This window comes from Centruroides sculpturatus, unplaced genomic scaffold (genome assembly GCF_000671375.1).
Source record: "Centruroides sculpturatus isolate CEXI.00-Female unplaced genomic scaffold, Cexi_2.0 scaffold1000, whole genome shotgun sequence".
NCBI lineage: Eukaryota > Metazoa > Arthropoda > Arachnida > Scorpiones > Buthidae > Centruroides > Centruroides sculpturatus.
This window is the reverse complement of record NW_019385287.1, coordinates 223,763-248,764: the sequence shown is the minus strand read 5'-3', so window position 1 is coordinate 248,764 and position 25,002 is coordinate 223,763. Positions and strand designations below refer to the sequence as shown.

At 31.7% G+C, this 25,002-nt stretch overlaps 2 protein-coding genes and 1 long non-coding RNA gene across 3 annotated transcripts in view; 1 reads left to right on the top strand and 2 right to left on the bottom strand.

Moving 5' to 3' along the window:
• Positions 1-6,057: 6,057 nt before the first annotated feature.
• On the bottom strand, positions 6,058-9,389 carry LOC111637212. Its single transcript, XR_002758650.1, has 3 exons — positions 9,290-9,389; positions 6,757-6,957; positions 6,058-6,397 (listed from the first exon to the last, which is right to left on the bottom strand). It is a non-coding gene; the product is annotated as an uncharacterized LOC111637212 (long non-coding RNA).
• A 1,947-nt stretch (positions 9,390-11,336) lies between these two features.
• On the bottom strand, positions 11,337-17,114 carry LOC111637208 (leucine-rich repeat-containing protein 15-like). The gene is made up of 3 exons (XM_023382648.1): positions 16,910-17,114; positions 12,927-15,226; positions 11,337-11,355 (listed from the first exon to the last, which is right to left on the bottom strand). The coding sequence occupies exons 1-3, from the start codon at positions 16,958-16,960 to the stop codon at positions 11,337-11,339; spliced, it is 2,370 nt and encodes a 789-aa protein (XP_023238416.1). The 5' UTR covers positions 16,961-17,114.
• A 5,074-nt stretch (positions 17,115-22,188) lies between these two features.
• The window catches only part of LOC111637207, a 50,870-nt gene continuing 48,056 nt past the window's right edge, over positions 22,189-25,002 (top strand). The window contains exon 1 of the mRNA XM_023382646.1: positions 22,189-22,316. The gene's annotated coding sequence lies outside the window, so the exon portion shown is untranslated. The remainder of the gene's footprint in view (positions 22,317-25,002) is intronic.

The following is a 25,002-nucleotide window of genomic DNA, read 5'->3' as shown; positions in this document are numbered from 1 at the left end:
ATTAATAATAATAATTATTATTCAATATCTTCTGTTTGTATGTTTTTTAACACTCTGTTTGTTATTTTTGAAATTAAATTATCTTTTACAGGAAAATCATAACAGTAATTTTTTCCAATTAATTGTTTAGTAAGAAGTAAGCCAGTGATTGTTTCGGAGCTCAGTTTATTTCTTTGTTTCGTGTTTAACAGATTTATTTACGAAAATATTCTTTCTACTTGAGCTGAAGAATGGGGCAGACACAAGATATTCTCAACAAAACGAGATAGTCTTTGCAATAAAGTCTCTTACAATATATAAGAAATAAAGGTAAAAAGAAATGTTTTATTGAGAATATTTAGATACATCGAAAATAAAAATTTCTTTCTCGAATTATCGTAAACTTTTCGGTAGATCGGTAGATCTACCGAAAATTCGGTAGACGTGGCAACATTGGGCGGGACGTCTCCTGAGCGCCACAATGTGGACAGTCTGGCGAGGCTCGTAGGCGTCTAGAATAAAGTAACCCGTTTAAAGGGGCCGTGCCTGTTCTAAGGCGGGCCAACAGGGTTTCCACGTTACGTGAGGAATGTTGTAGTAGATTAGTTTCAAATAGTTTATACTATTACTAAATATACTAAATTAAATTACAAAATTTATCAAAAGTTAACTTAGAAAAATAAACTCACTGTTATAATAATAATTTTATTTAGTTATTGATTACGTATGTTAATAAAAATCAGTATATTATTAATTTTGAAATCAAATCAAAATATTTAATAGTAAAGATTAATTGGCACATAATTATATCATCAAAAGAAAATTCGTTCAAGAATAATATTCTAGATTAAAATGAACACAACGTATATCGAGTTCTTAATTCTCGCAAACACTATGTGGTCCGTAAATAAGTTTACAAATTTAATATGTAATAAAATTTTATTCAAATGACCAGGAAATGCCACCTTCAGCTACATTTATAATATGCAACGTTGGGTTTCCATGCAGAAAATAACGTAATTTAAATCTTAATAAAGCAAATATTTAAAAACATTATCATATTATCATATTTATTATAAGTTATTTTTAGAATTTATATNCCTCTTCCCCCAAATTTGGGCAGCATATGTAACAATTGGGATTACAGCACCTTTATAAATATGTGTTAAAGCCCTTCCACCTATACTCCATTCTTTACGTGCTACTTTCACTATTTCTTGAAATAGGTTACACACTTTTTCTTAATTGTTTCTAGGTGTTCATTCCAGAAAAGTTTGTTATCTATTGTTACTTCTAAATAGTTGATTTGGTTTACGCATTTAATCGATTTATTTTGCATTTTAATTGTGGGTTGCCTTTTTGCCACTTTGCATGTTGTAAAGGCTATGGCGTTTGTCTTCTCTGGATTAAATTTAAGTTTGTTTGCATTTCCCCATTTCTCTATTTTATCCAGTATATTTTTGCATTTTATTTCTATTTGTTTTCTGCTTTTTGCCGAACAGATGATCATTATATCGTCAGCAAAAGCTGTTATTTTTGATTCTGATAATGTATTGATTTCAAGAGCTCGTTTAATATAATTGACCAAAAAATGGGTCCAGAACAGGATCCCTGTGGACACCCCATAGTCATTTTCCTTTCCATTTTTATGTCCGCATATTCTATGTATGCCTTTCTGTTTGTTAGATAATCACATATAAGACGATACAAATTGTTTGGGCAATTTGCCTCCTCTAATTTAGCATGGATTAGTGACCGCCATGCATTATCAAAAGCACCTTCTATATCAAGACTGAGAGCAATGGTCCGGCTGTTATTTTTCCTCCCTTCTTCGACATCTTTAATTAATTTTGGTATAGCATCTTCCGCTGAACGTCCTTCTTGAAACCCGTATTGATTTTCGTTATACCATTTGTTTGAATTTAGCCAAGTTGTAAGACGATATACTATTAACTTATCCAAAATGTTTCCCAGAACAAGAAGGAGAGAGATTGGTCTATAACTTCTTTCTTCTTTTCGATCTTTGTTTTTACCCTTATAGATTGGTCAAATTTTTGCAATTTTCCATTCAGCTGGGAAAACCGCAAATTTTAAACAAGTGTTATATAATTCGTATAGAAGATATGGCTCTCTGTTATTTATTTGTTTTACAATTTCTATTGTAATTAGATCATGTCCTGGGGCTTTCCCTTGTTTAATGTTCGATATTACCCAAGGTATCTCTTCCTTTGAGAATAACGGAACATTTCCACCACTTGTTTTGTATCGTAAACTTTCTCTTAACTTTTTTTTTTGCTCTCTGCTGTCTTTATTTTTATCATCTATTTTAACGAATTACGTAAGTAATAATTTTAAGCTCTCTTCTGCTGTAGCGTTAACAGGCCCATTTTCTTGTTTAATTTCTGTTAACTGAAATCTTCTTAATTTCCCAGCTGCGGATTTTATAGATCAAACCCCAGGAGTCTCCAGCACTTTTTCACAGAATTGTATCCAGCTCTTTACTTTCTTTTATCCTTCTCTTATAATTTTTCTGTTCCTCTAGATATTGTTCTCTAAAAATAGTTCTCAAGTTCTGATCGCTACATTTTTCGTATCTCTTTCTCTTTGTTCTTACTTTACTTTTTAATGCTTTTAATTCAGGAGTCCACCATTTCACTATTTTTTTCCTATCGTCGTATAGGCCTAGTGGGATATTCCTTTCAATTGCTCTTGTTATTATCTGAATTAACTTCGTAAGTACTGCTTTTGCCTGGTGGCGATTTTCTATATTTCTCAAATCTATCTTTGCAGATTTTAAGTCTTCCACTATTCTTTCCCAGTTAGCTCTTTTTAAGTTATACTTTTAATACCATTATTGTGAATCTTCTGATCAATTTCAAATGTAATGTATCTATGTTCAGTTAGACTCGTTTCATCACATACTGTCCATTTATCAACCTCATTTATCGCTCTATTATTTATTATTGTTAAGTCTATGTTTGAACTTCCATTTGAGCTTTCAAACGTGCTTGGCATTTCTGGTTCGTTAAGGATGAATTGGTTTTGTCTACAAATTCTTCAATTTCGCCTCCTCTTACGTCAGAGTTCTCATCAAACCATACATACGAATGTGCATTGCTGTCTCCGCCTAATATCATTTCGTGACTTTGTTGGTATCTGCTGCATATTCTGTCTAAAATTTCCAAATGGGTAGTGATATTCACTTTCATTGGGAAATAGAAATTACTTGGTATCCATTTTTTATTAGCATTTAAAAGTTCAATCGCGGTCATGTATTGATTGCAATAATGTACAGTACATCTAACCCATGCCAGATTTACCTTTTTCTGTTTTAATGGTAGTAGTCTTAATTTAGGGGAAACCTCACATATACAATGTTTAACTTCATCTGCCTTTCCCCATTTATATTTTACCTTGATATCCGTAGTGTAGTCTTCTATATCAATATACTCTGTAGTAATATAATCATTCTGTTTATACATTTTGTCAATTAAGTCTTTTTTCCCTATTTCTTTTGGGACGTTATATAGACATATTTTAGGCATTATCTTTTTTGGTTTTCTAGCAACCAAATCTTCTCTTTTATCTATTTCTTTTATCAGTCTTTCGCTTTGATTAATATTTTTTACTTCTATTAGAATTGCCTTGTTTCGTAATTTGCGGACATTTTTTATTCCAACCCCAATTTTAACAGGGTCTATAATATTCTTTATCTTCTTAATTTCCTCTGATTCAACATTATCATCTTTATGGTTTATTATTACTACCGCCTTACCGTCTTTTTGATGATTTTTCCCTTCCTTTACTTTGTCTGCATATGTTAACCTGCTCATTCTTTTCGGTATTACTCAGTAATTTATCTATTTTATTATTGATTTCGTTTATTCGGCCGTCAATTTTTATTCTATTATGTTTATATATTTCTATTATTTTTTCGAGACTTTCTGTTATAAATTGGACATGGATTTTCGATCCTAATCTGGAGCTAGCATATTCTTCCACGTATTTAATGATTACCTTTTTAACAAAGAATTTGGGAAAGACCGACATCTTCCTCTTCGCCATTCGAATGTTTTTTAACTAGAGAACAACTAAATTCTTCCATCATGACTCAGTGTATACTCGTAAAACTAATTTTTAAATGAATAAATAAAGTGATTACTAATAACTAGAACACTGCTAATGAATAAGAAATTAAACTGCAATAAATAATTTCAGAAATATATGACAGTCTATATATTTAATGAAATCTAAACCAGAAAAGTTTAGACTTCCAGTTATGATAATTTAGAACATATATGTCGTTGGCCGCAACCTTGAAAGACAATAAGTTCAAAATGGAATGCATTGGTAGAATTTACATTCTAGCAAGCGAATTTTAATAAAGTTTTTACCACAGTTTACTGAAAGTGTCTTCTCAGTGAGGGTGAAATATCTAATTCTAAAGTTCAGCCGGAAGCTCGTAATTCAAATTCAATTTCCGACCGGAAGTTGATCGAAAATTACAGTTTTTAAGCCAGAAAATGACCCAAACCTCAAAAGTTTTTCAATTTTCCTTTCGATATACCGGCAGATACATCATCGTAATGAAGTCCGATTTATCGTTCAGTTTCGTTTTGGTGGATCGGTCGGGGCCATTTTTACGCCATTATTTAAAATTTTCAAAAAAAAAAAAAGTATTAGGACTACTTGATTGTTTTCTTATCCTATAGTCTTCCAATAACTAATGACACGCAAGATATCACTATTTATAATAGATATCCACAAAAGAACACAAAAATCTCAGGAAATCGAATTGCAACATCCTTCCACCAGTAGTCGGCAGTTTATCCCATAGCCTCCAACCACCTTATCTCCATTTATAAATCTAGCCGCGCCACCACCTGCATAAATTATAAAGAGGAACTATCAATCTGTCCGTCTCCTGGCAGGCCCTCGTCGATACGGACCTTTAATCGTCGTTTACACGCAGCGCACGAGCATGTCCAATCCTACGTTTTTAAATCGCAAGTGGGTTCGATTTTGTTTAAATATCGATATTCTATTTTTTGTTCTCCGTCGTTTTTTTTCATCTGAAGAACAACTAGTAAGGTTCGAAAACGTTTACGATTTTTATTCCTCTTTTTTCCAACACCGGTAACTGGTTCAGTTACCGGTGTTGGAAAAACCGGTAACTTTACACATTTAATAAACTACAAATGTTTTCAACATCTTCAAAATCTCACCACCAGCAACTGAATTTTAAAACATAAAAAAATATTCAGAATAGATTAAATTTATTAATTCTGTAAGCTAGCGCTATCATATAAGGATATTCACACCTCTCTGACAATTTTCAGCAATAACTGTTTAATAAACAGTCACCGCTGGAAATTGTGAGAAAGGTGTGAATTTGTTTATTATAGATTCAATTTGAAATTCTTGATTGTCAAGCAAAATTAAAAAGAACTAATTAGGTAGCTTTTTTTTAACCAATATAAGAATAAAAATAACCTGTGCAAAAATTTTAAGGATTGTGTAAAATTTCTAAAGAATTGAGTTATGTATGTTTAACCCATGATTCAGTGGATAAAATATGGTCTGATTAATTGGATTATGTTTTCTTTTTTCTTATTAGTAATGTTTCTCAAATGAAAATTTATTTTGGGTTGGAGAGACACTAACATTATGACTTTCTCTCAAAGTGGAGTACATCAGTCTTCTAAAACACATTTTGCAAGTTCTGTACGTGTATGGCCTTTATTAATATTAAATTCATGTTCCCATATAAGTGCTTTTATTTGTCTTGATATTGCACCTATATATTTTTGGAGCTTACTGCAGGAAGGATGCGAGTATATAGTGAAAGAGTAGACACAAGTCAGCCTGAGTTGGAAGGGTCTGTCAGATGAAAGGAATGTGTGACCGTAGGGTCGGTGTCTCTTTGACACCACGTCGGGATGTGACACCATCGAGTCTCTCGGGACACGGAAAACGCGACTTTACGTCACGCGAGCGGTAGCGGGTGAGAAACGAGAAGTGATTCACTCGGATTCCATATTAATAATCAATAACATATTTATTTTAGCGGGCAGGAGTACAGTATATACGATCCATATTTTCTTAAATTTAATTGTCGCGAGAGAGAGTTTACAAACGACTCGCGTGTGAATAAATACCTTATAAAGTTAAGGATGACTCGATGACTCAAACACGGGATTTTTCGGGTGTTCGGTGGATTCTTCGGGTGATTGAAGGGTCCTTTTATTCAAATTGTTCGGGTAACAGATCTTCGGAGGGAGGTATCCGGCAGGTGTAGAATAAATCAAGAACTTGGGCGTGATAGGTATCCGTATGTTGATATCAATGGAGGCACAGTATTTTATCACACTTGAGGCGACTTTTGTGGACGGACTTCTTAGAATTTCTACCTATTCTTCTATAAATAATTACAGAAAAATCATTGGAATATTGCTAATATAATTATAGAAAAATTATATTATTATTAGCAATATTCTAATATTCAATTCTTGATTAAGACATTTTGAAAAGACTGGAAACATTTGACGTATTTCATTGAATGTTTTTTTCATAAATTTAACTTCAACAAACTACCTCATTGTCTTCCCACTTAAGTAATGAAGGTTATTATTACCTATGGTGCCAAAAAGGCGGAATTTCCGGACGCTGTTTTGAACTCTTCTCGAGACTGCGCGATAACCTATGGTTCGAACGGAGCGGCCGCGCGTCCTAAACTAACATAACTTATTCTAGTAGATTATTGAAATTATTACTCACGTTAGTGATCCTTTTTTTTCTTCCCTACGTTTCTTCCCTAACGAGGTCTAATCCTCAGCACCTGTGGACGATCTTTTCTTTGTCTTATTAGTCATTTTCTTTGTTGTGTTGGCCTTTTTTCTTTTTTCTCCTTTTTTATATTAGAAACTGGTGCGGCGGGAACACACACTGATTCTATCCATTTCGGTGTTCTTCCTGTACCTGGATATATCATATTCGAGTGTTTTAAGAATATTTGGAATCTTTCTCCCGGGTTCTAGCTGGCCATTTCATTAACTTCTTATACATAGAGGAAAACATGTATGAGTCCGACAGATCATCCGTGTAATGCTTTGGCAAATTTTTTTTATTTTTTAAATAACCCCGTAACCTTTCAATGTTTTGAGTGTGATCGCCCGTTTTGGGGTTTACAAAGTTTTTCGAATGATTAACTGTTCTATGTTCAATATCCATCCTTGGTTAAATTCCAGATACGTATACCGTCATGGCGGCACTTCCTGTTTTGCTAGTAGCCTCGCTCCCGGCGCCGTGGCTGTTTGGAGACGAGTGGTGTCACGTGACGTGACGATGCGCGCGAGCGCGAACCGCGAACAAAAGACGGCGGCTGCGCCGCGGCAGCGAAGCCGCCACGAAAAAGGGGAAAAAACAAACGAGAGATCGAAAAAATCGCTCTAAACAAATTATTAAAAATAAGGGGAAAGAAACGCATTTCTACTCACCGTCGTCGTCGGTTTTCCCGTTCTTGAGAATACCCCGCAACCTTTCGATGCTCTGCATATGTACGCCATCCAGCGGGTTCACAAAATGTTCGGAATGATTTACGGTCTCGTGCTTTATCTCCATTCCTTCTAATTCGCCGATATGGTTATATCCCTTCCGTTGGTCGTTATAAATTGTAGATTCGGACCGGACGAACTCGCCAACGACCCAATTTAGACTGGCTTCGGAGCGATCGTTTACAAAACACAAAAAACGGTTCTTGTCTTCTCTGCAGATTCCGCCGACAACCCGCTTAGTAGTCACTTTCGGCGTCCTTCCTCTTTCGTATTTAACACGCTTGCTTACGACCGTCTCGTCTATTTCCACGGTCTTTCCGGGGCCTCCAATTTTCAAACTCGTCAAATCATTAAACAGAGAGACCATCGCCGCGTGCCAAACGAAACTAGCCCAGTCGACACCGGTAGCGCGACTTACCGCAACGGCCAAACACGAAGACTTCGACGAACCGTCTATGCAAATGAGGTGCCAGACGAAAGCGAATATCGTTTCCCACGACGACATCGTACCAAATTTTCCCTCGAAAGTACCTTCGAACGCAGAAGTATTATTAACGTTGCACTCGCGACATCGGAAATAAACCGAACTAGCGTCATTTCTGTAACTTATTGTACGAACGCCGTCGCACTTGCCACGCTCGGCTTCGACCGGTCGTTGCAAACCCATCTTGATAGCGAATTTTACATCGGAAGGTATCCTAACATCGACACCCAACTCCGGATATTCCGATATTCCAAGCGACGAAAGAAATCCCTGGACGCTAAATCGTCGAAATCCATTTTTTTGAGAAATTCGAAGTACGCAACACGCAAACCAACTCGTCCAATTCAAATTGCGCGCATCGTCACGTGACACCACTCGTCTCCAAACAGCCACGGCGCCGGAAGCGAGGCTACTAGCAAAACAGGAAGTGCCGCCATGACGGTATACGTATCTGGAATTTAACCCTATCCCTTCAATATCGTCTACGTGATTATATCTCTTCCATTCATCGGTTATAACTAGACTACCAGAATTTACAAATTTAGAGACAACCCAATTTAGCGTGGTTTCGGATCTGTCGTTCACTTGACAAATGAAGCAACTATCGTCTTCCCTGCATATTCCTCCTACGATCCATTTTGTAGACGCCCTTTTTCGTATTTGCGTTTGCATATTACTGTCTCGTCTAATTCGACGGTTTTATTAGGACCTCAGATTTTAAACGAGGTCGTGTTATTCATAGCTATAAGCATCACTAAACGTATGCGGTTTGACCAATCGATGCCTGCCTTTCTTGAAATACTAACAGCAACAGCCGAATTTGACGACGTGCATTCCAAAAAACGTAATGTCATATGAAAGACAAAATTTCACCCCATGAAATATTGCCACATTTGCCCTTAAAAGTTCCGTCATAAGCAGAATACTTTCTACCACAATTGTTACATCTTAACAAACACGATTTTCTATCACTTCGATAGTATTTTTTACAAAATTTTGAACATGAACTGCACACACCATCGATTTGTTGTAATCCTAATTTTACAGCAAATTTAAACACATTATCTATACTTGATTCCAAACCTAATTCCAAATATTCTGATTCCATTAAATTAATTAACTGATAAAATTTGCGGGTTGTGCAACAGACCCAAAATTCGTCAGAACTGATGTCTACAAAACGCATTAATTAACGCTATAGTACTATTAAACAAAAAATTAATACTGTAATAATTATCGTAATGTTTAACAAAAATTTATGATTAAAATTCACCTAAATAACTTGTATAAAAATCGTATAGAAAACTATCGTAGAGTACACACAGCAGGCAACGACAAACCTTCGCAAACGTCGCACTACCAATTGATTTGCATATTTCCACGAGAAACAGTCATCTACTACGTCATATCTACTAATTTGCATATTTACGTACTGTACAACCACTTTTCACGGCGCGTTATTAGAGAGCGCCCTCTGTCAAAGTCTTCACCAAATGCACCGAATCCAGATTAGCGGTAATTCCGCCATTTTGGCACCATAGGTAACATTAACCGTAATGAGAAGTAGATATTAATGAAATTTTGAAAAATAATTTTTATTGGAACAGAACATACTTTACAGAACAATTTTAAATTAGCTTAATCATTACCTGTCGTAGTTCTTTCTTTCTTTGTTTATATGGAGATTCTGACGGGATTGCCTTTCCTCCGATGCGCTCCGTTCCGCGATTAGGCGAAGCGGTGTATACGATGTACGAAGCGTTCGAGGGCCTCCACGTGCTGTCGAGGCGGGAGGTCGGTTCTCGCCCAATATATGGATGTTAAAATTTTGGACGACTGCGAAGTCTATCGTCAGAGCACGGCGAGGTCTTGGCGGGCCTCCTTATACTGCGGACGTGTCAACCAGAAATGGCGGAACCAGTGTTACCATCGGTATATTCCTTAGGCAATTTTCGTAGTTTTCGGTAAATCGACTTTTTGTGGCAGAAAGGAGGTTGAACATAAACAATAACATTCTTTTTTCGTCGTTTATTTTATTATAAACTATAAAACAATAAAAAACAAAAAACTAACACAGAACTCTTACGTAAAAAAATAATAATTTACTAATTAAATAGGTACATTTTGTCTTATTTTTCTAACAAAATATTATTTTTTATTTTTCAGATATTAATAATAATAATTATTATTCAATATCTTTTTAACACTCTGTTACTTTTGAAATTAAATTATCTTTTACAGGAAAATCATAACAGTAATTTTTTCCAATTAATTGTTTAGTAAGAAGTAAGCCAGTGATTGTTTCGGAGCTCAGTTTATTTCTTTGTTTCGTGTTTAACAGATTTATTTACGAAAATATTCTTTCTACTTGAGCTGAAGAATGGGGCAGACACAAGATATTCTCAACAAAACGAGATAGTCTTTGCAATAAAGTCTCTTACAATATATAAGAAATAAAGGTAAAAAGAAATGTTTTATTGAGAATATTTAGATACATCGAAAATAAAAATTTCTTTCTCGAATTATCGTAAACTTTTCGGTAGATTTGGTGCTTCAATCGGTAGATCGGTAGATCTACCGAAAATTCGGTAGACGTGGCAACATTGGGCGGGACGTCTCCTGAGCGCCACAATGTGGACAGTCTGGCGAGGCTCGTAGGCGTCTAGAATAAAGTAACCCGTTTAAAGGGGCCGTGCCTGTTCTAAGGCGGGCCAACAGGGTTTCCACGTTACGTGAGGAATGTTGTAGTAGATTAGTTTCAAATAGTTTATACTATTACTAAATATACTAAATTAAATTACAAAATTTATCAAAAGTTAACTTAGAAAAATAAACTCACTGTTATAATAATAATTTTATTTAGTTATTGATTACGTATGTTAATAAAAATCAGTATATTATTAATTTTGAAATCAAATCAAAATATTTAATAGTAAAGATTAATTGGCACATAATTATATCATCAAAAGAAAATTCGTTCAAGAATAATATTCTAGATTAAAATGAACTCAACGTATATCGAGTTCTTAATTCTCGCAAACACTATGTGGTCCGTAAATAAGTTTACAAATTTAATATGTAATAAAATTTTATTCAAATGACCAGGAAATGCCACCTTCAGCTACATTTATAATATGCAACGTTGGGTTTCCATGCAGAAAATAACGTAATTTAAATCTTAATAAAGCAAATATTTATAAACATTATCATATTATCATATTTATTATAAGTTATTTTTAGAATTTATATATTTAAATAACAATATTTATTGAAAAATAATTAATATTTAAACGTCAATTAATCTTGAATTTTGTTACTCTTCAATGTTTATCGCATTTCCTGTAAGAAAAATCATACAAAATTAATCCGGTGGAAAATTACAAAGAAAATTATATAAAAATAATTTTTATTTGTATATATTTTAATTAAAAATATTATAATTACAACAATAATTTTACTTATAATCTATACGAGTAACTAGGTATAACAGGCAAAAATAATAGAATTATTTTTTTATATATGTAATTTATTCACAAAATTAAATTATATCCTGCAGACAAAATAAATTCTCCTAAAAATAAATTAAAAGCAAAATATTAAGAAAATGTATTTGTTCTTCAACCTTTACGAATGTTCCTAACAGTGGTATAATTCTTAAAGGTACAACTATCTGTTGTGTCTATACACGAACGAAACTATTTCCAATGTTGGAAAATTCCTCTGAATAGTTGGAAAAGTCACGCCACCAACGTAAAACAACTATAATAATATATATTTTTTCATAGTTGAAGAGAATATAAAGTAGGCGTGAGGATGGGGAGACGAGTGTCAACCTTCTCGATTGCCACTTCACATGAACTATTGATGTCAGACAGAAAAATCAAACTCCACATCTCGATGAAAAATGTCTAAATAAGGCCTTGTATGCACTAAACAACATATTAACGGGTATTTATCGTATACAATACAATGTATAAGTATACGAAGTGTTATATATATATAAAAAAACCTGTACATTGTGTATACGAAACCCTGATTTATATAGATGTATTTTGGTGGTGATCGATACGCAAGCTTTTTGTGAGTATATTGACTGTTGTATAGTTGTTAAATGTACAATACTTTTTGTTGTAGTCCCTACAGTTGTACAAAAAATACGACTTGTACAAAGTATTAGTATTTGATAAAAATTTATACAACGCAAAATTTGTACAGATATTTCTGTGATATAAAAAAAAACAGTTGTTTATCTATTGTATATCTATCAAACACTTTAAAACTTGATTTTGTTTACATCAAAAGCTACGTTTTTTTAAAAAATATTTGCCTCTGGCAAGTGTTTCAAAATATTGTTTATATCCTGTCTTTATCATTGTGACACGCGGTGTCACATCATGCTACAAGAAACTGGAAGAGTAATTACAATGGGAATTTCCAGATCATTTTTATAACAACAATATTCAACAGTTAACTCGCTTTAATGATAAATTATAAAATTGTATCATTTTCCAGTAATTTCAAGCTTATTTTTGCTTATTCTGTATTATAACTCGCATTAGAGATAATAAGTAAAGGAAATTTTTCTTCTTTACAATAATATATCAATAATAATCCTGGATTTATTAAGTACGCCGTGCTAATTAATTTACTTACGTTTCGGTAAACTGATTTTTGGACCAAACTTTATTTAAATTTTTCTTGTTTTATCATAATACCACCCAACTTTTTTTTAAAAAAATTTATTTTATTTTTACATTTTATTATATATACAATAATTCTATATAATTTCATATATAAAAATTATTATTTTAAATTAACAAAATGGCTGATGATATTATTTAGTCCTACGTTTACGATATTGGATAAATGTAAATAATATAAACGTAGATAAAATAATCACAGCAAAGATAAATAAAATAAGTTGAACTTTAAAACAAATATTTCTTGTCATAAAGCATGGAGTATTTTCTGGATCTGTACAATAAATGGATTCTAGATCCATAATTTTCTTGAAATTGTGGAGTACATCGAAACGAATGTCTATACTACAATTACATCTGTAAGGATTTCCAGATAATGACACTAAAATATCCTTATTCCTTTCTATCCAGTGAATAAAACTGAATGGTAAATATGTCAATAGATTATTGTTAAGTGATAGTTTACGAATTTTTGGAGGAAATTTAACATCTACACTTTGAATAGTATTGTTAGCCAAATATAACTCTGTACAGTTCATCCAGATTGAGTTTTTAAATTCTAAATTGCTAATTTGATTATTTTCTAAATGAATAATTGTCGCTGCTTTGGGAAGCATTTCTGGAAGTTTTGTCATTTGCGTAGAAGTGCAGTTAACTATAACTTTACCATCCCCACCACGTCTGTAACAATAGCAGGTATGTGGACAGTTCGTTACAACTGGGCATCTGAACTCCTCTTCTTTTAAAGTAACTAATTTCTTTCCTCTAAGTTCTGGTGGATTAAAGCATTGCAAATTTGATGCTACAGGAAACAGAGCAGCTGGCATATCGTCTACGGTGAAGCCATGTTTAAGCATCTTATAAAATTCAAACATGTCACAGTCACACGTTAAAGGATTGGGGAAGAAGTAAAAGAGGGGTACCACTAACTTAGTTTCACTCGTTTTCTTTAATTCTTTCTCTAATTCTTTTGCAAATTTCAGTTCTTTAATAGAAATAGTATTGATGATGTTATTTTGCAGAAACACTTTCGCATCACTCGAATACATAACAGGGATAGAGAACTTTGCAAGTTTGTTATATTGCACGTTTAAAGATTTTAAATCTGGATAATAAATCCACTCGATGTTTGATATTTGAGTTAAATAGTTCTGCGATAAATCGACACTTTTCAGAGATGCACTTACCCCAAATGGGCGAGACGTGTTCAAGAATCGAATGTGATTTTTCCTGAGCTTCAAGTGCTCCAAGTTTAGTAAATGTTCAAAGGCTTTCATGCTGAATTCGTCCAGTTTATTATCGGATAAATCTAAATATTTCAGCTTTGAAGTGAATCTAAACAAGTCTTCAGCAATATGTAACATATTACAACTTGCAAGAGATAACCACTCTAGATTATATTGCTTGTAAAGGAACTTTGATTCGAGATATCCAAGATGATTCTCACTTAAATCTAGAGTTTTCAACAGAGAATTATTGCTAAACAATAATATATTTGGTTTATGTATGAAGTTCTTCTTTAATTTGATTTCTCTTAAGTTAGCATTATGAGAAAATAAATCAGCAGGCAGCGTTTTAATTTGATTATTCGATGCTCTAAAGATTTCTAAATTTTTCAGACTTCTTAACACATTAGAGGCAAGAAAATTAAGCTTATTCCCGCTAACATCAAGAATTTCAAGTTTTTGATTATTGTTAAAAAAGTAAAATGGTATTTCTTGTATTAAATTGTAACGAATCTCGAACCTCAACAAGTTGGAGAGAGTGGATATCAAATATTTCGGCAGTTTCTCAATTTTATTACGTGATAAATCTAAAACTTTTAAACTGGTTACATTATGGAATATTCCTTCGGGTATATCAGATATTTTGTTCTTAGATAATGAAAGTACTTGTAAATTATTAAGTTCTAAAAATACGTCTTCAGATATAGTGGCAAGATGGTTAGACGAAAGGAACAAATGGCTCAAATTACTTAAATTATCAAAAATTCCTTCCTCCAAAATTTCTAAATCATTCATTGCTATATTTAAAATTTGTAAAGATGTCATTTTAACGAATAGATCTTTAGAAATGTTGCTCTGGCGATTTCTACTTATATCCAAAATTTTCAAGTCCAACAGATTGTCGAATAAATAATGATCTAAGTTTCTCGATGATTGATATTTTAACTTTGTAACAGAACGTTGATTTAGAAGATCGTAAATAGAATAATCGGGTTGACAGTACAAGAATTGAAATTTGGATATTCCAGTAATGTTGACGAATAAATCAGGCGTTAACTTTTCTGATACACATTCAACTTTAAGCTCTTGATTGGGCATAAAATCGATGACCACAGACAATTCTAATCCTGTTTGATTATTAGAAAAGCATGCCAAATTCCAAGTGCTTCTCAAGGTAGGATTTTCTATTTTGTCGCAGATACAATTATGAGATGAAATCGTTGGACAGGATAAAACTGACGATAGCTCGAAGAGCACAAATTGCAGAAGCAGTTTAAAAATCATCTGAAAATATAAAAAAAAGTACACGTTAGTCACGATGCAAAGGAAAAACTTCACAAATTCTTAATGATAATTTATTTGGCCAAAAAAATTCGTTTTAAAATCAAAATTTTAATGAATTAAATCACTTGATTACAAATATATAGAAATTCTAAATACCTATTCCAGCTTCTTCGTTACAAACAGCCTCACTTATAAGAATCTACCGGTTTGTAGCATGTCGCGAAATGATAGACTACGAATTTTACATCAAATTTAAAATATAAAAAGTATTTTAATATATTTACTCGACACCAAATGAACACGAACTTATTCACCGAAGCGTATAAATTACCTACGGATATAGTTGGGGATTTTCCTATGGAATTTACTAAACTGCATATTGTATTTTCTGCCTGGTTTTTCCAAATTCAAGGTGAAACACACTAATTTATTATTATTTTTTTGGCACAGTTAAAGGACAATTACATAGAGTAAAACATAGCGGGAGGTACAGGAAACGAAGGTGTAAACCTATTAGTAACGGAACTAGTAACATATTTTATCGTTGAAACGAATCTAATCAATTAATCTATCTCACAAAATAATTAATATATATCTAAGAAATCACTTGTTTTAAGAGTTAATATTAATTTTGACTTATTAAATAATGCTTTTATCTAAATTGGATACTAATTTCCGCAATATTTATGTGAAGAAATCGCGTGACGGTGGCACTCACTCCTTTTATTTACATTATAAAATATTAATTCTACGAGGCATTTATGAGAATTTTGTAGAAAACGTTTTAATTCATACGGCACTATCAATAATAATAAAGGTTCTATTATACATGCGAAAATATTATGGCTAGTAAATTGAATTTTTTTAAATCTATGAATACAAGAATTCTGAATTCGAGCCAAGTATTCTTTCATTACAATGTGGCTTGGAATTTTATATGTACATTATTTCATGACAGGGTAAATCCAGACGTGAAACACTATTGAACTGTACAAGGATGTTACAGCCAATGAGATATGTCATGTCTAACATCACACCTTTGACCCAATTCAACATAGTTCCTCCCTTCCTTAGAAAGGAACGTGTACACAAGAAGTTCAGTTAAATAAATTTAATTAATTTTTATTATTTCTTATATATCTTTTATTACTCAGAAACATGCAGCAAGTGATCTTACTTTATGCATAATTTTAAATTAATAATTAATAAAATTAAAATAATTATTTAGATAATAGATTTTATATAAAAAATTAGCCTAAAAATAGACTGTACATTAAAAAAAATTAAACTAAAAATAAATAAAAATAGGTCAAATCATAAAAATGAATGAAAAGTCCAGGAAAATATCAAGTATATAGCATTATATTATCGTAAACTATTATTATATCGTTAAAAAATAATAACAAGAAGTTATAAATCTGGAAACAGTTTCGAGGCATGCTTAATGCACTGTAATATATTATTAGGGATATATTATTGTTATATATTACAATAGTCTTCTACAAACTTATTATTAAAAGTGCTATTACCGAAGACAGAAGAGCGCTGTTCAGACAGTATAATAACAGTTATTTTGTTATAATTACTATTAATCTGTTATATATATATATATATAAGCGAATAATTATAATATACACGTACAGAGTTTAATTAAAAAGAATTTAAATACGAATATACACTTACCAACAATAATTTACTGCAGAAGTTGAGTTTATGCATAGTTAAAAACGACATGTCTTATATCTTATATAACAATCGAACCTTGAGAACGTTAATATATTTTAAAAATGCTAGAAAAATATCCTGTCCTTCAACTTTTACAAGGTTACACCTCAGTGTGACACTACCTCCTAGAACTACAAGCTTTTGTTGATCTTTTCTATCTTACAACTGCACTACAGTCTACAGATTTTAATTAATACTACTTCAAGTTTTGTTTAATTATATTTTTTGGTTTATTACAAGCATCAAATAATATTATTTTTATATCTTTCCTCCTTATATTTCTTCCTAACTTGTTTTCCTGCGTGCATTTTTTTCTGTTAAACCGGATTTTTTTTTATGTAAGGAAGGATTTACTGTTTATAAAGAATTACAGAATGAATGTCCTTTTACGAAATATTTTTATTTATTTCTAACCAATAAATTAATTTTTAAAATAATTTTTATTGTTTCTTTTATAACTCTTCAAAATAATTAATTTTTAATTATGTAAATTGACCAATTAAGAACTTGGTTATATTTTTAAATGAATAGTTAATTAATTGCATTATTATTATAAAAGTATTCTAAATTTATTTTATAATGCAATAATTTTTATTATTTGGGCATTTTACAATAATTGTGCAATATATAATTTTATAATAATACTTATACAAATCCATGTATGTACACGCGTAGGGTGGGCCAAAAGTAAGTTAACTATTCTAAAGATTAACTCACTTTCTTTACGCATCCTTATTGTTTAATGAACATTGAGGATGTCATTCTGTAAAGCCTGTAAGTAATAAGGTTAGACAGCACGTTAGTATTTATAGTGATTAATTAACTTTTGAGCCACCTTGTATATAAATATATACAACTATTTTATCACATTTAAACTTATATAATAAATAATACTTCATGAAAATTACGAGTAAAAATTTTTGGAACCATTAAAAAAAATTTACATTATTTTTTCCTAACCGAACTTTATTTTTGGGAATTTACTAATCGCGTATAATTTTTATAAGGAAGTTCCAGTTCGATTTACTTGGAAAACAACAATTAACTGCAATAAAATATTAATTTATAGAAATTTATTTATTTTTATTTATATATTACTTCATTAATAATTTTGAATTAAGTGATTTTTCTTTTTATATTAAAAAATTACAAAATAATATTTAAAAATTGATTAACTTATTAAATTAATACGTAATTACTTTAGGAAATTGCTTTCGTATTTCTAATTTCCCAATTTCAATTTGAGAAATTCTAGCAGTAGAAGTGGCCCAGTAAAGTGCTTTAGTAAGGTACTAAAGTGCATAAAGTATCTGACTTTAAACTTCACTTAAGCAAAGTAATTCTTTAGTTTGTCTTATAAAATTAGCAAAAATTAATAATAATAAATGTTTAAACCTATGTTATTTTAATGTTCTAAGTTATATATATTCTTTCATATTCTAACTTATTATAAAGTATAAAATTGCATACGGAAAATCATTAATTATATCAAGAGAAAACTCTTGATATAATTAATGATTAATCAGACCTTGATACTTCGTGCTATAACGAGAGTCTATTGTATTTTTCTACTTGCTTCCTCTCAGAAAAACGTCAATTTGATAAGGTATTTTGAATTTATCACATTTGTTCTTGATAAAAATGATGTTGGTAATCTCTAGACCGTATCCAAATGATTTCAACTTAATTTCTTTTTCACTTTAACACGATATAAATTGAAAATACGAGAAAGGTTTCTGGATCATAATTGTTTTAATTACTGAATTTATGAGTAGCCTAATTTCAGTATCGGAGTCGTAAAAGCGAGGTATATGGTGCGTATAGCCTACGCTGTATATCTCGTATATCCCCAAAATGAGTATATAAATAACTAAAAAAGCGTAAGAAAATACGTTATATGAAGCAATGTTATTTTACACGTTAATTTTATGCTCATTTGTACATATACTTTACTATTTATATTCTGAAACTCTTAAAAATTAATTAATTAAAGTAAATCAGATATACTGTATTTTATAACAACTTCTTTTTACGTACATTTTTGTACGTAAATAGTGATTTATGCAACAAACCGTATAGATTCGTACATAATTTGTTGCATATAGAAATGCACACGAACATCAGCGTTAATCTGTATATATATATATATTGGGGAGGCCAATGATAATTACAAATACTACTTTTGTATTAGATAAAAATCTCCATATAAAAGAAGAGAAAAAGAGAAGAGAAGGTATAATACCATAGCATCCGGAGTAGAGGTAAAAGAAGAAGACAAAGTATGCCAGGAGGTCCAAAACTTAGAAGTTTATACCCAACGGTCGCTGATCTTATTGAAGTGTTGTGGTCAGTCGTGAATTAAAACTCGAAACTGTTACCTTGTAAATTATTGAAGTGTTGATTGAGGGTTTTCCCCTACCATGTTCTTTTTATCAGCTAATCGAGTTAAAACTAGTATTTATTGAACTTTTACTTTGTAAATAATTACAATTTTGTCATTACTACTTTCGACAAACTCCAATACTAGCAAGTAACTAGTTCCGCTTTACATCCGCTTCTTTTAAAATTACCCATCGTGAAAACTAGCACAGAACTTTCATTATGATTGTGTGAATTGCCGTATTTTTGTTTGCTACCGCGTGGTATCGCATAATTGAAAGTGTATTTCTAGGAACGTAATCTTAGTATATAACATTGATGTTTTGGGAAATAGGAGGAAATCAACGAGGTAAACAATCGGGGGTTCCCCCTTTCACACAGAGCTGCAATCGTTCCTTTTTACACGTATATTGAGATTTAAACGAAAAGTCGATTATATTTGAAGGATAAGTTAATTTATATGTATCTATTGGAAAGGGTTTTTAGTACTTTACATAAATTAAATACCGTTAAAAATTGTAGTGACACGAGTTACGTGACAATAAACTCACACGATTAGACCAACGGGCGAACACTAAGTTGCATGCGTATTGTTATATCAAGTGGCAATCCAAAATGCGAAAAAAAACAGCCAAATCCTCAATCTGTGGGTCGAAAAGATACGATTAACAATCCTAATGGGTGTTTCAAGTTAGAAGTTTTTCGGTGAAAAACTCGTAAAACATTTGTAAGATTTTCATCCTCAAATAGCAGGAGTTAGTTAAGACGTCATTCTCTAGTTCAGAAAAATCCGGATTCGATTCCGGTTCGAATCACTACGGGTGATTCGATCCGGATATGTTGGTTCTCGTTCCTCACGACTAGAGCATTTCCATTCTGATTCTGGCAGAAACTATTGATTCCCGATGTCCTTAAAATGTCCATGGTATATCTTCTTCTTCGTGCCATATCAGATTACTGACGTCGGCGACACCTGGCGCAGATTAATAATACGCCAAGGTGTGTACTAGGGAAGGTTAGTACCCAGAGTGGTTTCCCGTTGCCTTCTCTGGGGCGCGATGGTACGCGAGGGGAAAGAATGCCTTCCGGGAGGACTTTTATGGGGAACTGGCCTCCTATGGCCTCCTATTTAGTCGTTATCGGCAAGGAGAAAACCCAGAAAACTCCAAGCAGCCAGCCTGTCCGATCGCGGCGCGAACCCACGACCGAACTCTCAGTGTTTAGGGTACGAAGACCGCTCGGCCACTGGTGGCCCCATGGTATATCATTAAACAAATTACTCTGACGATTAAACTACGTATGCCTCGAACAAATGGAAGGGCAATTTTGAAACATTCAATGACTCAAAATTTTAATAATGAAGTAGAAAGATCATACGTATTGATTTGTGAGCTACGGGCATAAAAACTCCATTTTAGCTCCACGTGTTATGAATGAGAAAATTAAACTATTTGATTGCGTATTATTACGGATAAGTTTCATAGTTATATTTCCAATTAATTGTTGAAAATTTATCTTATTTACGAATTATTCAAAACATTTACAAGTATACTTTTACTGTATTGGGAGTGGTTGTTTATACAGACACCGGGCGTATATAGATATTCGCAAACACCTCGCTTACAAAATATTTGTAAGCAGGTGTTTGCGAATTGTAAATTATTTTTAATTAAATTGTATAATTAAACTTAATACAAATAAATTTAATTATTAAAATTAAAATATGCGTTAATTTTGTTGGTAAAAATCAGTGTTTAAATTTATTTCCGAAAAAAAAATTAAAATGGCCAAAAATATTCTTAACGATATCGAATTGAATAGAAAAATTCTTCCGCGTAAAAGAACGTGATAAGTAACTAAACTTCTAAAAAGATCCTTGAAATACGTCACTGGCGTATTATGACGTCGTGTCTACGTTATATATTTTCAGCCAATAGTAACGACGAAGGCGTATTCAAAATTGTTTATTTTAAATCAATAAGTTTTTTAAAAATATGATTAAATCTATAATCTTTTATTATATTTTTATTTAAGGAATATTTTAATGATTTTTTCCTTTTGATTTCAACATACAGAGGGAGTATATGAGACATTACAACATAAATATATTCTAAAATTATGAAAAAAAAAATCCTTCTGTAAATGTAAGTAAAAATAGAAAAATTTATCCTTTTAATTTAATAAATATTTATATTTCCTAGTAAAAGAATAATCTTTTATATCGAGTTGATTAAAGTAGAACTCGATTACGAATTTAAACCACTAGACGGAGTTTTTTAAGAAAGCCCCGTCTAGTGGTTATAGTTTTTTAACCGAGACCGAATACAATATTTTTTGTAGAAACGTAATATTTAGTTCCTAAATTAAAATAAAACGTAATATCAACATTATTACGTTTTTTACCAGAGAAAGAAATGTGTAATTTTTAATTAATGTCGATGATTAAAAGAAAAAAAACATTTAAAAAATTTAATTTCCGATTTTAACCGCTTGGCGGAGATTTGTAAGAATCGCTACTGAAGTGTTGTGGTCAGTCGTGAATTAAAACTCGAAACTGTTACCTTGTAAATTATTGAAGTGTTGATTGAGGGTTTTCCCTTACCATGTTCTTTTTATCAGCTAATCGAGTTAAAACTAGTATTTATTGAACTTTTACTTTGTAAATAATTACAATTTTGTCATTACTACTTTCGACAAANTCTAGTGGTTATAGTTTTTTAACCGAGACCGAATACAATATTTTTTGTAGAAACGTAATATTTAGTTCCTAAATTAAAATAAAACGTAATATCAACATTATTACGTTTTTTACCAGAGAAAGAAATGTGTAATTTTTAATTAATGTCGATGATTAAAAGAAAAAAAAAACATTTAAAAAATTTAATTTCCGATTTTAACCGCTTGGCGGAGATTTGTAAGAATCGCGGTTATTTGGAAACGGATTAATTTTGTTTGCATTTGGTTTTGTTTTTTTATGAGCGATTTGGTGAGTTTTGGTAACTTTATGTTCCGTTTTATGTTAAATTTAATCATATTTTACACTAAAAAAATTGAATTTATAGAAAATATTTGATGATATTTGTTTCAAAATTGTAAAGTTTGTTGGAACCAACAGATGAAACTGATGTAAAGTCAAAATAGAATGCTACTAATGTGGAATTTAAATTGAATTATTAAAAAGTGACAATATATGTCCAGGTACATTTTATAAACAAGTGAAATGTCAGTTTGTTTTGCTTTTCACAGGTATCACTTGATTGGTGAGGTTACCTTTAAGTAATTCATCCATATATACTTGTATACACGTTGACTTAAAAGTAACTGTTACTATTTGAAGAGACGTCAAATGGTTGAAACTTAATAAAGCTTGGCTTTTTGGCATTCCGAGCTATGGATTTCGCTTTCGCCTGGCTGCGGTTTATTGCGTCGTCTTCTGTAATTAAAATTTTATTATAGATTTGATTACTGGCTTCTACCTCGATTACCGAAGAGGATGCATTCTGGAAAATTATTCTGTTAGGCAAAACTTTGTTCTCTGAGGTAAAAATAGTACGGCTTTAATACGGATACGTTCGTAAAGAAAATGAAAGACTTTTTGAAAAAAGAAAAGTTTTATTAAATAAAATGTCAATATCGCATTCCAAATAAGTATAAAATTGCCACATTTTAAAATAAGAATCTAAAGTTGAATGTTTTGACTTATTTTTCTCTTTTATTTAACAATTAACACTGATTGCTTAACAATAACAGTTCTTCCTAAATCATGATCATATTTCATGTCATTCAAACAATTTTTTAAATCTTTGGTTGCTAACATTTGTTTGGTTGGGACTTTTCAATTTTTTGGTTTTTTTTTCGCTTTGTTGTTAATGAATTTTTTTCTATCTTTCGCTGAAGAGCCATCATCTTTTTTCAGTTTAAGAAATTTCTTATGTCCTCTTTGTCCACATTTTTGAAACCTATCGATTGAGCCATCTGGATAGCTTAGTTTCTAATCTGTTGAATGTTATTTTCTTCTTCTGGTACCACTTATTCTTCTCTTTGTACCTCGTTTATTGCGGTATGCTGTGCCAAAATGCCTTACGACGTGTGAGCGACGACTAAATTACTCCGATGCTGCAATTATGCGCAAAACTGTTAAAACGGATTCACCTAAAACTTTGAATACGTGAGCGGTTGCTGTCGTTAGATGGTCGATGGCTTCTTGGCACCGAACTTGAAATTCTAATATTTTTAAGTTATACGGACTCGAAATTGCAGACTTCGTTACGTCGCTACTTTGTTATCGGAGGTAACGTTAATCCGGGTATACCCGTATGTGGCTTCTGCTCCCGCTTCCTCCTGTTGGCCCGTTTCCACCGGACAGAAAAAATTTCAAAAATATTTTAGAAAGAATTTGGCATTACAAGCCAGAGAGATTGCAATATGTTTAATTGTACCAGAAACCAGAAATGTAAATGTAAAGTATGGTTAGGAAGTTTTATTATGCTGTTGATCTACACAAAGGAACTATCATACTATATGCCAAAATGAAATTACTGAGTGTTCTTTCATTCTGATGATAGCTCAACAGTTGAATGTAACTGATCTATAATGATGCTTTTCACAAACACTATTATTCTATCTTTTAATGCTGCCGAGATAGAAACATAGTTTGAAAAATGTGTTTTAAGTTGACATTACAGTAGGGTTTTCTCAAGAAAAAAAAAAAGAACATTGTTGACATTAACTTACATGATATTTACTCCTTTTAATATATTTTTTGTGATTTAGCTGCTGTAAATAATTTTTTATCTTGTTTTGCAAATTGGTTAAACTGCTTACAAGTGAAAGGGAAATTATATACAATTTGTAACTCTTCTTTGATCAGCTCTGGACAGCTCCTGTTTCTAACATCTGTCCATTTATTCTTCATTACTGAAAGGATCCTTTCTACAAAGGTGGTATAGCTTGGAATACTTAGTAAAACCCTATGACTTTATTTATGTTTGGAACATTTTCTTTAGAAACTTTAGAAAAAAATACAGCCATTTATTAGCATCATTGCTTTCATAACTTAAACACACTAATAAAACACCCCCTACACTTAAAAAATTCATCATACAACTCATCAAGGTTAACAAATTCTTCCAATTTTAATATATATCAGCACTTTAACAAACTTAGCATAGTCTAGTTGTAATTACAATATTCTGGGAGTTTTAAAATAAAGTTTTTTGATGTGTATTGATGCAAGAGAGAAAAAAACAGGAAGAAATTGTCTTACAGGCAAAAGAAAAAATTAAGCAGTAAAATGTACAAAAAATGTAAAGCTTACAGGGAAAATATAACATCTGGTAACTATATTACAATGAAAATATAAATGTTGACATCAGTTCAATAACTAATGCTGAGTATTGTATCGGTATGTCACGGCAGTTGCTTTGCAAACAATTTGATAGGAGAATGCACTCTATCATGCATAAAAATGATTGAATCATTACATCCTTCCTGCAGAAGTGCAGACAATAAAACTGTTAGGCCTTCTTTCATCTCTGGCAATTATGGAGCAACTTATAATTTAGTCTGACAGATATGATTTATTACAAAATTAACTGTAAATCTCGTACTCTGTGAACGATTCATAGAGTATGTTTTTTACTACACCCCAGTGTTGTGTATTGTTGTTTAGC

Excerpts from the sequence above, each read along its gene's own strand:
- LOC111637208 (XM_023382648.1), bottom strand. The coding sequence starts at position 16,960 with ATGTCGTTTTTAACTATGCATAAACTCAACTTCTGCAGTAAATTATTG. Across the intron at positions 15,227-16,909 it reads TCTGCAGTAAATTATTGTTG|ATGATTTTTAAACTGCTTCT; the intron begins GTAAGTGTATAT and ends TTATATTTTCAG.